This window comes from Bombyx mandarina, chromosome 13 (genome assembly GCF_030267445.1).
Source record: "Bombyx mandarina strain Sakado chromosome 13, ASM3026744v2".
NCBI lineage: Eukaryota > Metazoa > Arthropoda > Insecta > Lepidoptera > Bombycidae > Bombyx > Bombyx mandarina.
The window spans coordinates 8,672,782-8,689,684 of NC_143220.1; the positions used below are offsets into that span (position 1 = coordinate 8,672,782).

The 16,903-nt window shown below is 39.1% G+C and overlaps 1 protein-coding gene across 1 annotated transcript in view; it reads right to left on the minus strand.

The window, feature by feature from the left end:
* The window catches only part of LOC114249999 (endothelin-converting enzyme 2), a 67,906-nt gene that overhangs the window by 16,425 nt on the left and 34,578 nt on the right, over positions 1 to 16,903 (minus strand). Inside the window, exon 3 of the mRNA XM_028183741.2 lies at positions 2,170 to 2,312. Within this exon, the coding sequence (XP_028039542.2) occupies positions 2,170 to 2,312 (143 nt within the window). The remainder of the gene's footprint in view (positions 1 to 2,169; positions 2,313 to 16,903) is intronic.

Consider the following 16,903-nt stretch of genomic DNA (forward strand, 5'->3'; position numbering starts at 1 on the left):
ATGACGTTTCTGCTTCAATCATAGCAATTAAATTGGAACTTAGTAAGCCACATGCACCGTTTTATAAAACGCAAAATAAAAACAATGACAAATCTTGTTTACTAACAAGAAATTTAAATTTAATCAATCTAAGTAGGTATTATTTTATTAGCATAGTGCCGATCTCACAGCTATCTTGTTTGAAGTCGTCGTGGCCTAAAAGATAAGACGTCCGGTGCATTCGTAGGTATATAGCGATGCAACGGTGCTCGAATCCCGCAGGCGGGTACCAATTTTTTAAATGAAATACGTACTTAACAATTGTTCACGATTGACTTCCATTTGAAGGAATAACATCGTGTAATAAAAATCAAACCACCACTTAACACCAGGTGGGCTGTGAGCTCGTCCACACATCGAGGCAATAAAAAAAAATGTAAGTAAGCTATAGCAGCGGAAATAGCTAAACGGGTACCATAATAGCTATGGCATTACAAAATATTATCATAACGAGAGATGTAAGGCTATTTGGTATACCAATTTACAACTTGATAGGGGAATCATTTAAAATTTTAAAGTTGGAAAAAATATCATAACAAAAAACTTCTCCAGCTATTTTAATGGGGTAAACTTGAAGTAACTATACTGAGACCTCAGAACTTATATCTCAAGGTGGGTGGCGCATTTACGTTGTAGATGTCTATGGGCTCCAGTAACCACTTAACATCAGGTGGGCTGTGAGATCGTCCGCCCGTATTAAAATAAAAATAAAAAACTTAAAGTTCAATTAAGAACATCGAATTGTTGATACGAATTCCAAATAAAACGAACCTTTAATTACAAAGATAAGTGCCGAGTATTAAGCTAAATGTCGCTTAAACCAAATAGCCTTTCCGCTAGATACGTGCATCGAACTATACGGAACTCAATTAAAACAAAGTGGTAAAATACGTAACAATGTCTCCGGTTAAAACGCGCCCGCCATTTTTGTCCGCTAGGAATTACATGTAATGAACGTTACGTAATTAAAAGTTTTTACACAACAAATGTTTATGTTGATGTTACAATGAATTGTTATTGCCAATGTTAATTAAATGCTATAAAACTTATTTTTGTATAACAAAACTAATTTTGTGCTTTGCAATTGCGTATCTTCACAAATGAACGGCGTACTTGTAATATTTCGCAGTGATCAATAATAATTGTAAATACAACTCATTGTAATGTTAAATTGGCTCGAATCCATCACCTTAAGAATTTATTCGTTCGCGTAATCGGCATTAATTAGTTTATTTAGAAAATAATAACAATGTGCGTCATCTTTGTTCCTGAGTCCTTTTTAAAACCAATTGTCTGTTAATCGAATGAAACTAAAAAATGAAACAAGACTAATTATTAATGAAATAATTCATTATTGAAATAATTATAACTATTATAAGTTTAAATTCAATTGTCGGGGCTGGACAAAAAGTAGTCCTACCTTTCTACAATATATCCCTGGAACAATGATGTACTCGATAGGTATAAATAATATTTTTATTTATTGATTTATTTTACAAGTATACGCATCCATATTCGTGGGCCCTAGGCTCTCGACTCAACTATAAGCTTGGTGTTGGCCAAGCGATTGGTAATAATCGACTTAAGGACACAGAATTGGAGTTTTAGTTCTATTTGGGCAACGGCAATGGAAGCAACGACTGGATCGTGCCAAAACCGGATGCAATGGAAGCAACGATTGGATGGTGGTACGCTTGTGAACTTGCACTGTGCTCCATCACCAGTGAGTATACGAATATATTATACTGATACTTTCCCTTTTTTTTTTCTCCTGCCTATGCTGATAGCCTTGAGAGTCCATTAAATTTTCAGCTTCTCCTTGACGTGTAGATGAGCTCACGGGGCTCTAACTGGGAGTGTTGCTAACACTGGCCCTAGTAAGGGCAGGGCTTCGCAGAATCTACCACCGGATCGGAAACGCGACCCACTGAGTAGATCCGGCGAGAAACTCAGTGGGCTGTGTCTATGGGCTAATTTACTCGTCGAGCCCTTCGTCGCAAGCGACGGGTTCGGCAAGGACGGTGACCGGTGCTTCAGGTACCTAAAAGCACCAAAAAATCCGTGTAGTATCAGCAAAAACAAATTTTTAGGCCAAAGGAAATATAGCAGGTCTGTTTATGTAAAACTCACCAGTGTTGACACAAGCCTCGCTCATGCAGGGTTTCGGGTTCTTGTAATCCGTGAGGACCAGCACTGTGGTGTATATAGCGAGAGCGATCAGAGACACACCTAAGGCTCCTATCAGCACCGAAGACCATCTTACTGTTCGTTCGCTGTAAAAAAATTAAGATACTGAAATAGAGATAGAGATAAAGGCCTTTTGTCTCATGATGATTTGGCCTTTAATGATTGAAAAACACTTTTAGAGACCTTTTAGGCTGTTTTCAGAACGCTAAAACTACATCGCGGCAGAATATAACCGTACATACAACCGTAATACATAACCGTAATAAATAACGTAAACCATTACTTTTTTATTGCTTAGATCGGTGAACGAGCTCACAGCCCACCTGGTGTTAAGTGGTTACCGGAGCCCATAGACAATTACAACGTAAATGCGCCACCCACCTTGAGATATAAGTTCTAAGGTCTCAGTATAGTTACAACAGCTGCCCCACCCTTCAAACCGAAACGCATTACTGCTTCACGGCAAAAATAGGCAGGGTTGTGGAACATACCCATGCAGACTCACAAGACGTCCTACCACCAGTAATTACGCAAATTATAATTTTGCGGGTTGGATTTTTATTGCACGATCACCTTGGAAGTCAAACGTGAATATTGCTAAGTACGTATTTCATTAGAAAAATTGGGCGCCGCCTGCGGGATTCGAACGCCGGTGCATCGCTAGATACAAATGCACCGGACGTCTTATCCTTTAAGCCACGACGACTTCTAATCTTACCTGGAATCTTAAAACGCGCTACCACTATTGGCTATGTGAATGGAGGTAGTTAATAGTAAGATGGGAACTAAAGTTGAGTGTCAACTTCGAACTGATGATAGGGAAGTGGTAGATGCCATTAACATAACAACAAACATAATATTTATCATCAAATAATCAAATAATAGTGTTTTCAAAACAACCGCGTTTTCTATTATTATAAATAGCACTTTCACTGTTTTCGTTTGAATATAACTTGTGATAAACTGTTATTTATTGAAATGAGGAAACTGTAAAGTTGATGTTATTACGCAAGATTGTATAGATTGTGGCACAATTATATTACACGTGTATTCTATAAATATAGGATTCCAGTTTTACAATTGGCAAAGTTGTAGGTTTTTAATACGCTTTTATTAGCTTCAGGCGTATGTATGTTAGTATGTAACGGAATCTTTGAACATGATTTTGACCCCCTTCAAAACGTATTAACTCGAAATTTAGTATAGGTACTCATTAAGGACCAGTGACAATTTAATATTTAAAAAAATTGAAAAAATTTAAATTCAACAAAAAATAAAAAATAAATAATAGTTTAAAAAAACTAACAATTTACGCTTTTATAGAAAATCCAAGTAAAAAATAGAAAATAAATTTTAATAAATTTGAATTAAAAATAGTGTAAAAAAAATATATTTTATTATAAAAAAAGCGTGGGGTGCATGGTATCAGTAGTTATAAATATTTTATGAACAGATATGAGTAGAAGGGTTATTTTGATAATATCCTGAAAAGCACCCCACGCCTTTTTACAATTTTTTTTTTTTTATTACACTATTTTTAATTCAAATTTATTAAAATTTATTTTCTATGTTTTAGTTGGATTTTCTATAAAAGCGTAATTTGTTAGTTTCTTTTAAACTATTAATTATTTTAAAATCAAATCATACAGTTCTTGATAATAACCGATGTACGGGATAGAATAGAGGGTCTATTCTGGACAGGAATATACTCAGTCGCGAAACTGCCGAGATTCAAATAAGCCGTGAAGGCAATACTACTGTTGATTAAACTGCTTGTAGAATTCAGAAAGGAAGTAATATACTTCTTGAATATAGATAATTCCTACGCCTCGACCAAGCCAAGACACATTTTAATTGACACCCGTTTTCGCGGGAAAATTGGCCACTGGAAGATATTAACTCGATGGAAATATAGTTGGGTGTGTTCCATTTCATTATATTATAATGCTTGTAATTTAAGAGCTGTGTGGAAATTGATATGATTGATTAAAATAAAATAAAACAAATATGAACAGAAGAGAGTTTTAATTTTAATTTAATATTATTTGCTTGCCTCAAAAGGTTTTGTTGGCGGTAAAGCGTTGTATAGATCTGCACGCGAGTCTGAGATGTGAGTTTCAAAATCTCGCCTATACCTGACGCGTAATAGCCATGTGTTTCGGCTTCAAGGATCTGACTCAAAGTATTGAATGAAATTCGTATCTCGATCTTAAGCCTCCAACGGACCACCGACATTTATTAAGCGGTCTTTAATAGATATGTTAAGTTAATTTTATTTATAGTTTTCTTACCTCTATTTTTAACATTTTATATTTAGTTAAATAAGTTAAACTCTAACAGCAATAAAGGCTTATTTATTTATTTAATAGATTAATAAAATCGATTATTTATCTATACCGTATCATATGGGATAAAATTGAGATTTATGTGTGTAGAAAAATCGTATCTTTTAGTTGCAAACATTATTTGACATCAACTCCACATGACAAAATGTATTTAAAAGGAAATCCAAACAGCATAACAAAACTATTTAACTATATTAAAAATTCGTCATGAAACCACAATGAAACGTAAAAAAATATTGGTTTTTAAGAAGTGCCATTAAACACGATGTAGTCATGTTAATGGTGACTGTGGCATGTTCTACCACCGCATCGTACATTCGAGCCACGTCCGTAGAAACGGTTGAGGTTCAAGGTATTTGGATGACGGCAAATCTTTTTGGAATTGTTTTTTTTTGGAATTTAAGTGACGGAAACCTAACTTTTTTTTTATTGCTTAGAGGGGTAGACGAGCTCACAGCCCACCTGGTTTTAGGTGGTTACTGGAGCCCATAGACATCTACAACGTAATTTCCGCCACCCACCTTGAGATATGAGTTCTAAGGTCTCAATATAGTTACAACGGCTGCCCCTCCCTTCAAACCGAAACGCATTACTGTTTCACTGCAGAAATAGGCGGGGTGGCGGTACCTATCCGTGCGGACTCACAAGAGGTCCTACCATCAGTAACACAACTGATGATGAAACATAATTTAAATAAATCTAGACAGATAAATAAAATGGAAGTTTCTGTTTGTAATATTAAAATAAACGCTTTTTACTACATACATATGAATGTATATAGGTACGGTACATATACCAAAATAACATCTTTTAAAATTTTTGTCTGTTTGTTACGGCTAATCTCTGGTACGGCTGGACCGATTTTGTCGGGCTTTCACTGACAGATAGCTAAACTAATAAGGAGTAAGACTACTATTTTTTTAATTATTATATAATTATTATAAATTAATATAAAATAAAGTAATGTTTCGTTAAATTTCTCGAGGCCGACGTCGCAGATACAGCTAGTCCTCAATAAACTAACAATACAGTTATGTCACCGCCGCGCCGGTCTGTTGATGTAGATCAGTACTATTGTATACAGAATAAGGTTACAAAGACCAGCACAATGCGCTTTAAAAATACAGAATTTACATAACCCGAGATGTATGGACATGTGTTCAATAAACGAGATATTCTATTGAGAATCGTAACGGTGTCTTACTCGGCTAGTATGGATCACTAGAGCAGTCTGTGTTATCCTCTTTGTGCTGCTGTTTGTGGGCCGCATATGTTTTCAAACTAGCTGTAATGTATTGTTAATTTCACGCTCTGCTTTCAATTGATGTGTGTGTTGAATTTAAGAACCTAAAACTGTTATTTGGGGTGTGTATACAATGTTTAGAACCGCTTTTGTTTCGTTCGTAGCGTTGCGTTGATTGAATAATATAATTTATTTCATGTCTGGGTCACCATTTTAGGACGCTTAAATACTCTAAAGTCTTAAGCGACTCTAAATAAAATAATAAAATGTTTATTTAATGTAAAAATGTACAAATGCTTTTTGTTAAAGGCCCGGGGATCATGGCCTCCTAGATTTCTTCTAGAGTGACGGAATCAAATGTTTCTCCATAAATGTAACTTATTTTTCATGTTCTTTGCATTGACTATTATTATTCATTATCACTGTCCATACTTTGTAAACAGACTGCTAATCGGGATAATTCGTGAACATATTGTACGATAAGTATATCGGACATAATTAGGTTACAATAAATAGGTATATTGAGATCTCATTGGAATTTGAATACACCTTGCCGCCCATTTCAATCTTGAAGTAGCAGCCTTTCGGTTTGAAACTGAAAGTTTACGTCCTAAGGTGGGTGCCGCCAGTTATGTTACCATTAGATATTAAATTAAAAATTACAATATAGATTATATTAAATTATTAAAATGGAATATTAATTGCCGTTTTTCACACCCTGTAATTTATGTTTAATGTATATTTATTATGGTCCTAATCCCAGACAATACCGCCTGCCTTAAAAAGCAGAACTTTGTCTGCAACATTTATGCTATATACATTACTATACAATTATATAGTACTTCTAATAAAGCGTTCATTGACCCGCATCCAATACAAACCACTGCCTTAGAAGGCCAACAAAATTAAAGACTCAATGAGATTATCAATTATTGTTCGAAGTCCATTGCTACTTCCTAGGGCATTAACTCGATCAGGTTGACTCGGCACGCGGTTACCGAGCGATTAATGCGGATCACGTCGGGTGCGCCGCTGCTTTCCATTGTCATGGCCAGCCTTCGGTCACAAGATCAAGCGATTTAATATTCATTAATTTATTAGCTGTACTATTTATTCCTGTTACGAAATAATAACAATTTTACTGTATTTATCCTGTTTACCGAGCAAATCCTTTTGTTCACGACCCGTGCCATTTCAGAACCCAAGCTTGATCCAAATGTTTTGTATGTATATTATATAATTTGAATTTATTGCAAGATTATGTATTTTAATATTTTTTTTGTTTCATATAATTACGTTTATCTTATATTCAGTTTAGCAACCTTTATAAATATGACTTTCTTTTTCTTAATTTCTGCATTCCTTATGTAAGCACTTTCGAACAAAGATTTCTTATATTTACATTAATAGAAGGACGCATTGTCTTGAATAGACAACATACTAGCTTACGGCAACGACTCTCTTAGGACCTCGTTTAAAGAATATCAGAATAGTGATTGACAGTCCAGATTTATATTATCGGAATTATGGACTGGAGCTAGCTACTGCTTAACTTCAAAATAACATCCAGATTGTCCGGCTGCTGGGAGAACGTGATAGAACCAACACAAAATTTAACGCAAAATTAACAATACTCAATCCAAGTTTACACACATATTTCTCTACGATAATCATTAGTGGACGAAAATACAAAAATTTTTCATCGTAAGCTCGACGCATCTTCAGCGGCCGGACTGTAACAGTCCAGCCACAGCATAGTACATACAAGGAGGGTGTTATTATACCATGAATCTATACATATAAATAAAATTGGAGTGTCTGTTTGTAATATTGAAATAACCGCTTTTTACTACATGCATATGAATATATATATACAGTACATACACCAAAATAACATTTTTTACAATTTTGTCTGTCTGTCTGTTTGTTTGTTCCGGCTAATCTCTGGAACGGCTGGACCGATTTTGACGGGACTTTCACTGACAGGTAGCTGATGATATAAGGAGCAACTTAGGCTACGCCCCGCGGCCTCACTCGCGGTACGACAATAACCGCGAGTAACATCGCGGGACTCAACTATCAATAATCAAATTTAATGTTTCCGAAGCGAAGCGAGGGCGGGTCGCTAGCTAAGTATAAAATGATAAATATAATAATTATTCATATTGATTGGCCAAAACGATTGGCGTTTTTAACTTAATCCTGGTCCAAGCTAAATGCAGTTCTAGTGGTTTAACGTACACACGGCTTAAGTAACATTTCCTTGCCGGGTACTCGACTTTCGCTCTTAATTACCGTGTGGCACAAGTGAAGAACTTTCATCACCATACTCGTAACCGTAAGAGTTGCAGATCCGACATTGGGCATGTAAAATAGTAGCCAACATTTGGCATTTTGAAAACATATTTATGCAATGTATATTTTTTATTTATTTTAGAAATATCTGCTCTTGGTTTAGCTATGTCGGGCTTGCGAGAGATCGGAGCTATAAGCGTGTTCTCGAGAGCTGCATAAACTGCATCTAGTTCTATTTTAACCGACTTCAAAAAAAGGAGGAAGTTCTCAATTCGACTGTATGTTTTTTTTTATGTTAAAGACACAAGTTTGCGCGTTCACTGCGAAGAAGGACCCCTTTGTCATGGCGCCGCAATTCCAAGGAGTATCCCTGCAACCTTCCGAGAGTATTGGGATACTTGGGGTCGACATTTCGAGCGATGTCCAGCTTCGGAGTCATTTGGAAGGCAAAGCCAAGTTGGCGTCCAAAATGCTGGGAGTCCTCAACAGAGCGAAGCGGTACTTCACGCCTGGACAAAGGCTTTTGCTTTATAAAGCACAAGTCCGGCCTCGCGTGGAGTACTGCTCTCATCTCTGGGCCGGGGCTCCCAAATAGCAGCTTCTTCCATTTGACTCCATACAGAGGAGGGCCGTTCGGATTGTCGATAATCCCATTCTCACGGATCGTTTGGAACCTCTGGGTCTGCGGAGGGACTTCGGTTCCCTCTGTATTTTGTACCGTGTGTTCCATAGGGAGTGCTCTGAGGAATTGTTCGAGATGATACCGGCATCTCGTTTTTACCATCGCACCGCCCGCCACCGGAGTAGAGTTCATCCATACTACCTGTAGCCACTGCGGTCATCCACAGTGCGTTTCCAGAGGTCTTTTTTGCCACGTACCATCCGGCTATGGAATGAGCTCCCCTCCACGGTGTTTCCCGAGCGCTATGACATGTCCTTCTTCAAACGAGGCTTGTGGAGAGTATTAAGCGGTAGGCAGCGGCTTAGCTCTGCCCCTGACATTGCTGAAGTCCATGGGCGACGGTAACCACTCACCATCAGGTGGGCCGTATGCTCGTCTGCCTACAAGAGCAATAAAAAAAAAACAAAAAAGTCGCATCACTCTTTAAGACCGCTGCTTAACTTTAACTTTTTAATTATTGTTTAAATGGATGGACATTGTGTATTCAGGAAGACCCACGACTGTGAATAAAATAGTACAGTGTTGATCTAATAAGATTTAATTTTGTGAGTGCGTTAATTAAACTACTTTTACCGTTTAATCTCACATTGTTTATATATATATACTAGCGACCCGCCCTCGCTTCGCTTCGGAAACACTAAAACACAAATGGACCAAAAAAAAAAAATTATTTAAAAAAGTAGCCTATGTTCATCAGGGACAATGTCGGCTTCTAATGGAAAAAGAATTTTTCAAATCGGTCCAGTAGTTTCGGAGCCTATTCGAAACAAACAAACAAACAAATCTTTCCTCTTTATAATATTAGTATAGATAGTATAGATATAGGTATATAGATAGAAGATAGATATATAAAGATAGATAATTACGTTCTCATCTGACGATAAGTTATTGTCACAACCTGTGCTACTTACGAAAAGCTTAGAGCGTCGTGGCCTAAAGGATAATACTTTTTTATGATTGAAGGATTACTAGTGGCCCGGAGGCCTTTGCAACTTCACCAAGACAGGTGGGCAAGCAAAAGCTCAGCCAGGAGGGGTGATGTGACTATGCCAGTGTCAATATCCCGAAAGCTGGTCCCAATTTTATTTAAGAAAAACGTTGTTCACGGCCGATTTCCACAATGAAGGAACAACATCGTCCGTTAAATAGCGAAATCTATAAATTTGAGGTAATACTAGTAATACGGTGGGTTGTAAGCCCGCACGAATTAGTGACACCATCCTGCTTATTTTGGCCACGAAGCAGTGATGCGTTTCACTGTTAAAGTTGTCCCAGCCGTTATATAATAAAATTTAAACTTTCTTCTTAAACTGGGTGACGTCATTCATGTTTATGTCCATGGGCTCTGGTAGGCATTTTGTTTCAAGTGAACCGCAAGTTTGTTCACCCAGCTAAGCAAAAAATAAATATATATTTTGTTTCGTTAAGTTCAACAAACATATTCGTCACCGCCAGCATAGGTTAAAACAATTTGAACATATCTGATCTTCACTTCTGTCGACACGTCTTTATCGCAAGATCTATGGATGATGTTTTTCGTGTAACAACGACAGTAAATCGGCTAAAATCAGACACGTAATATGTGTTGGAAGTTCAGAGAATTGTTGCTTAAGATTCTAAGGCCCCCGGTGAGGCAGAAGGCTTCAACAAGCATTTGCATACAACATCGCGATCGGTGTTGGACTACGCGATTTACGACAAGTCAGGCTGGCCAATTAACCTAAAGAATTGAGTGAGATTCAATGTTTGAGGGGAGCGAAATATCAAAGCGCTCTTAAAACAAAGATTAGAGAAGGGAAGTTCATTGACTGCCGGCTAGGTGAGCTCACCAAATTCAATAGGTTTACGATGTTATGTATTAGCTAATTTTCAAAACTTTCTCAAAATGTTTTAAAGTTAAAACATAGGTATATAATCTGCGACCATAACATGACTCATTGTACTTTTATTTTCGTGAACTCATACAAGCATGTTATGTCAATTTAGATTCATATCATTTAATGTTGCGTGTGATACGAGATGAATCAAAATGAATTATATTGCTGATTTTATTATAGATTAAATTACTGTTTATGTTAATTTTACAGCTAGCGCTGCAGATTGCCTTCCTCGAATAGTGTGACTAATTTAATAGCTGACTGAAACTTTAATTGTACTTAAATAAATAACCTATTCAAAACGATCTAAACCTAGAATATTCTCCCGCGCTACGTACTGTCCGGGAATAAACCTGGATTCCCCGGACACTACTAACTCCTTTGTAGCATTTATTTATCTTTTTTTCTCTAACAATTCCCTGATAACCTAAGGGGCTATTCCAGCTACGCGAGGACGGGTAGATGAGCTAAACAAATAGCGACCACACATAGTGAGCACAAATAGAAATCGAAATATTACACGACTGTTGGCACATTGAATAATCGGAGGCAGTTTTTATTGAAAACGCCTCTCTTGATTTCATTTAGATCTGTCTACTACGAGGGCTGCACTAAAAGTATCGGGAATGGAATATTTCCACTGTTCCTGTCATATTAAAATATTTTGAATTGAAAACTCCTTGGTTTTAAAATCGAATACCATTTATTTATTTAAAAAAAGATTCTCGGTCTTGTGTCACGAGGTTTTGTCAAACTTGTTTAGTCGTTGAGAAAATGGAATTGACTCGAGAAAATTCAAGAGCGATGATTTATTATGATTTTCGAAGTGGTTTAACACAAAAACAGTGTGTTGACCGGATGATTTCTGCATTTGGTGATGAAGCCCCATCCAAAACCACAATTTATCGCTGGTTTGCTGAGTTTCAACGTAGACGTGTCAAGCTCAGTGATGATCCTCGTCAAGGTCGTCCAAAAACTGCAGTCACCCAAGAAAACGTTGATGCTGTGCATAAGCTGATTGAGGAAGATCGACATGTGACATACCGCGAAATTCAGGCAACTTTAAACATTGGCATGAGTCAAATACAAATAATCTTGCATGAACAATTAGGTGTAAAAAAGTTGTTTTCCCGATGGATACCGCATTCGCTCTGTGAAGAGCAAAAAGCGGCTCGCGTTACTTGGTGCGTCAGAACTCTCAAAAGATTCCAGGCAGGATCCTCAAATGCTGTATACAACATTGTATCAGGTGACGAATCCTGGATATACGCGTACGGACCCGAAACAAAAAACCAGTCACGAGTTTGGGTGTTCGAAAATGAGTTAAAGCCAACAAAAATTGTTCGTTCACGGAGTGTTGCAAAAAAAATGGTGGCCACGTTTGTCTCCAAAACCGGCCATGTTACGACTATTTCTCTTGAGGGACAAAGAACGGTTAATGCAGAATGGTATGCTAGCATTTGTTTGCCACAGGTCGTTTCTGAACTCCGTAAAGAGAACTGCAACCGCCGCATCATCCTCCATCACGACAATGCGAGTTCTCATACCGCGCACAGAACAAAAGAGTTTTTAGAGCAAGAAAACATAGAATTATTATACCATCCGCCGTACAGCCCCGACCTAAGCCCTAATGATTTCTATACTTTCCCTAAAATAAAGAATAAATTGCGTGGACAGAGATGTTCATCACCTGAAGAAGCTGTGGACGCCTACAAAACGGCCATTTTGGAGACCCCAACTTCCGAATGGAATGGTTGCTTCAATGATTGGTTCCATCGTATGGAAAAATGTGTCAAATTTTGCGGAGAATACTTCGAAAAGCAATAAATATATTTTTAAATAGTAATGTTGTGTCACTTCGTTAATTCCCGCAATTTTCAGTGCCGCCTATGTAATAGTTTAAAAGATATGCCGATTTTAAAACTCGCATAAAACACACACGCACGTCGTAAATAAACCATCGAATTATAAAACACGGAACCAAAATAAACATCTCCAAACGACATAAACAAAGGATTTACATTTAAATTATGCATATAACTTATTATTCATAAGGGACTCGTCAAGAAATTGCATCTGCCTTTCTTTGTCATGCGTGCGAACAGCCTTCGATGAAACAATGATTTATTTTGTTTTTTTTTTATCTTCACGTCCGTATACATTACGCCTTTGAGTATTTATTGATGTATGCTGATTATAAAACGCGGAAGGGCTAATTCTGATATGCGTGAGTAATTTCCTACGATTTTAAGAGATAGCTATTGTGTCTTAGAATTTGTTCCGTAATTTGCTTTTGAAGGTTGCAGTTTTATTTATTGGAGAGTATTTAAGTTGACCAGATCACTACGGAGACCTAGTGTTTCATAATTACAGGATCCCATAGATATTATCACGTCATCACCACCGACCATCTTTTAGCATTGACTCGATATCACGTTGGAAGGTTGTTTTTTTTTTGCATGGATAGGTGGACAAGCTCATACCCCACCATAGTCCATGGTGTTAAGTGGTTACCAGAGCCCATAGACATCTATATCGGCCGCCACCGACCTTGAGACATGAGTTCTAAGGTCTTAGTATATTTACAACGGCTGCTCCACCCTTCAAACCGAAACGCGTTACTGCTTCACGGCTGAAATAGGCAGGATGGTGGAACCTACCTGTGCGGACTCACAAGAGGTCCTACCATCATTACTTTACAGAGGTGTTACTAAGCCGCTCGGACTCACAGCATCCATATCCAGCATAGAATCCAACATTCATGAAAGGAAATGTCGAAAAAGAAAAAAAAGTTTGTGAAATAATGTGTCGCAGAGACAATTGCAGTAGACCGTGAACTCCCTGGTTGCTAATAACATCTTTATTTCCATTACTGTTCTAACAATCTAAAAGTAAGCATTTTGTTAAATGAAAACGGTCGTTCAATTACTGTATTTTTTGTGAAGTATTAATAATTATTTTTTAATTTGTATCATCAAATAAAATCTAACGACTCCAACACTTTTTTATCATCAATCACAACGCATGATGTTGACTGTGCGATGCGTGGCTAATATTTGTATGTTCATTTTTGGCCGTGAATAAATCACACTAGATGATGACGACATCTTTTTGTGTCTTTAAAGCGGTTAGTTGCCCTCAATTAAGAAAAATATATATTTTTTTTTATTGCCCTTGTAGGCAGACGAGCATACGGCCCACCTGATGGTGAGTGGTTACCGTCGCCCATGGACTTCAGCAATGCCAGGGGCAGAGCCAAGCCGCTGCCTACCGCTTAATACTCTCCACAAGCCTCGTTTGAAGAAGGACATGTCATAGCGCTCGGGAAACACCGTGGAGGGGAGCTCATTCCATAGCCGGATGGTACGTGGCAAAAAAGACCTCTGGAAACGCACTGTGGATGACCGCAGTGGCTCCAGGTAGTATGGATGAACTCTACTCCGGTGGCGGGCGGTGCGATGGTAAAAACGATATGCCGGTATCATCTCGAACAATTCCTCAGAGCACTCCCCATGGAACATACGGTACAAAATACAGGAGGGAACCGAAGTCCCTCCGCAGACCCAGATGCTCCAAACGATCCGTGAGAACGGGATTATCGACAATCCGAACGGCCCTCCTCTGTATGGAGTCAAATGGAAGAAGCTGATATTTGGGAGCCCCGACCCAGAGATGGGAGCAGTACTCCACGCGAGGCCGGACTTGTGCTTTATAAAGCAAAAGCCTTTGTCCAGGCGTGAAGTACCGCTTCGCTCTGTTGAGGACTCCCAGCATTTTGGACGCCAACTTGGCTTTGCCTTCCAAATGACTCCGAAACTGGACATCGCTCGAAATGTCGACCCCAAGTATCTCAATACTTTCGGAAGGTTGCAGGGATACTCTTTGAAATTGCGGCGCCATGACAAAGGGGTCCTTCTTCGCAGTGAACTCGCAAACTCGTGTCTTTATCGGGTTGAATTGATGAAACCCCATTCGGAGACTCGCCCCAGAGAGTTCTCCACTTCAGACACAAGTTTTGATCGTCTCTCTTGCACCATGATCCGAGAGAGACTCTGATGGCCGATATATCGCGCATCCCCCGTGCTGTCATCCGCATAGCAATGCATGCCATCAATAGACAGCATGACATACAGGATGAAAAGCGTGGGGGAGAGCACTGAACCTTGTGGAACGCCAGCGTTAATGGTCATGGTATCAGAACAGTCACCGTCTACAATGACCGTGATGCTCCGCCCATCCAAAAAGCTAGCGATCCACTTGCAGAGACCCTCGGGGATTCCGTAAGATGGTAGCTTCGACAGAAATGCCCTATGCCAGACCCTGTCGAAGGCCTTCGCGATATCAAGGCTCACAGCAAGAGCCTCGCCCTTGCTCTCCAAGGCTTCAGTAAGGTATACAAGAAGATCGCCAGCTGAGCGACCGTGACGGAAACCGTACTATCGGTCACTGATCAGCTGGCGATCCTCCAGATACTTCAGGAGTTGTATATTTATTATTCGCTCCATCACCTTGGAAAACAAGGAAGTTATCGCGATAGGCCTATAGCTCGATGGGTCCGACCGGTCACCCTTCTTGGGGATAGGGTGGACGTGGGCGGTCTTCCATGAAGACGAAACCCTGTTAGCGCAATAAGAGAGGCGATACAAACACGTTAGCGCAGTCGTCAGCTCAGGGGCACACGTTTTTAGAACCACCGCAGGGATGCCGTCTGGCCCACTCGACTTATGGACGTCCAGGAGTCGAAGTTCCCGCCTGACTGCACACTGTGTAAAGCAGATCTCCGGCAGGGAACTATCACACCGGGGGATGTTCGGTGGTGTGGCACCCCCGTCGTCCACAGTCGACAGTTCGAGGCGAAGAGTTTGACCAGAAGGCCAGCCTTCTCTTTCGCACTATGGACCAGACTGTCATCGGACTTGCGTAGTGGTGGGAGACTAGACCTGCAAAAGTTTCCTTCTGCAGCGTTGGCGAGCGACCAAAAAGCACGACTCCCAGAGGGATAGCTCTTCAGTCGCTCGCCAATTCTAGCAACGTGCTCCGATTTCGCCCTGGCAATAACCTTCTTGTAGGACCTGGAAGCGGCGTTATATTTCCGCCTTTCCTCTGAGATGTTAGGATCCCGAATAGTATTATTATTCGCCAATAGATGTCGGGAAGAGTTGATTATTGAAAACACGAATAAAACAACATTTTCTGAAAATAAATCGTAGCTAGATCGATTTATCGCCCCCGAAATCCCCTGTATACTAAATTTTAGGAAAATCGTTGGAGCCGTTTCCGAGATTCAGATTATATATATATACAAGAATTGCTCGTTTAAAAGGTATAAGATATAATGATCCCGCATAAACACTATAGTGCACTACTAGCCACAAGCACTTCAGGACCCTAACATATCTTTCTAAAAAAACGAGATAGGTGCGATTTGCAATATAAGTGCCCCGGTGCCACATCGAATGATAAAAATTCACGATGAAAGTTCATCGACCATTGAAATGCAGCCGCATTTTACAGGATAATAAGAAATCTAAAATGATTGTGGTGGAATTCACGAATGCTTTATTCATGACGAAGACCCGCGGCGCGATTGATATTAAAAACAAAAGTCAAGGATTTATAGGAATTTGATGTTGGCAGATGTTGTGATCGCGCATCAACCTGTTACGAGGTGGTACCGTTTTTGTAATGGCACGGCCATAGGAAGGGGGATTTAGTTGGTACTAAATAATCTAAACGTAGATTGCTCAAAATTAGAGTCCAAAATTATTGCGAATTTTTATGGATGTAAATTATTATTGAAATATGTAAATTATATATTATATTCTATTTTAAATGATAGGTATATACATTATACTTAGATGAACCGCTTAGAGTACATTGGTAAGTGCAGTTGAGTATTATTCTGAAGACCACCATAGCCTCTTAGAGATACTCCATCTATGATATCATCAGACTATAATGAAAATATCCTTAACTTATTGTTGTAGTATATTCCCTGTGCTCCTACTCCTGGTTTATATAGAGTAATTCGATTCGAATCGAACAACAACAATGGGACTTTTGGTTTACCGTCAGTTAACACCCGCCCGGTGCAAGTCCTTTCTCTTCGTAGTCGTCGCCTGCCCAGTCACCGTCCTCGTCGAACCCGTCGCTTGCGACGAAGGGCTCGACGAGTAAATTAACCCATCGTGTCTATGGGTGTCTATGGGCCCACTGAGTTTCTCACTGGATCTTC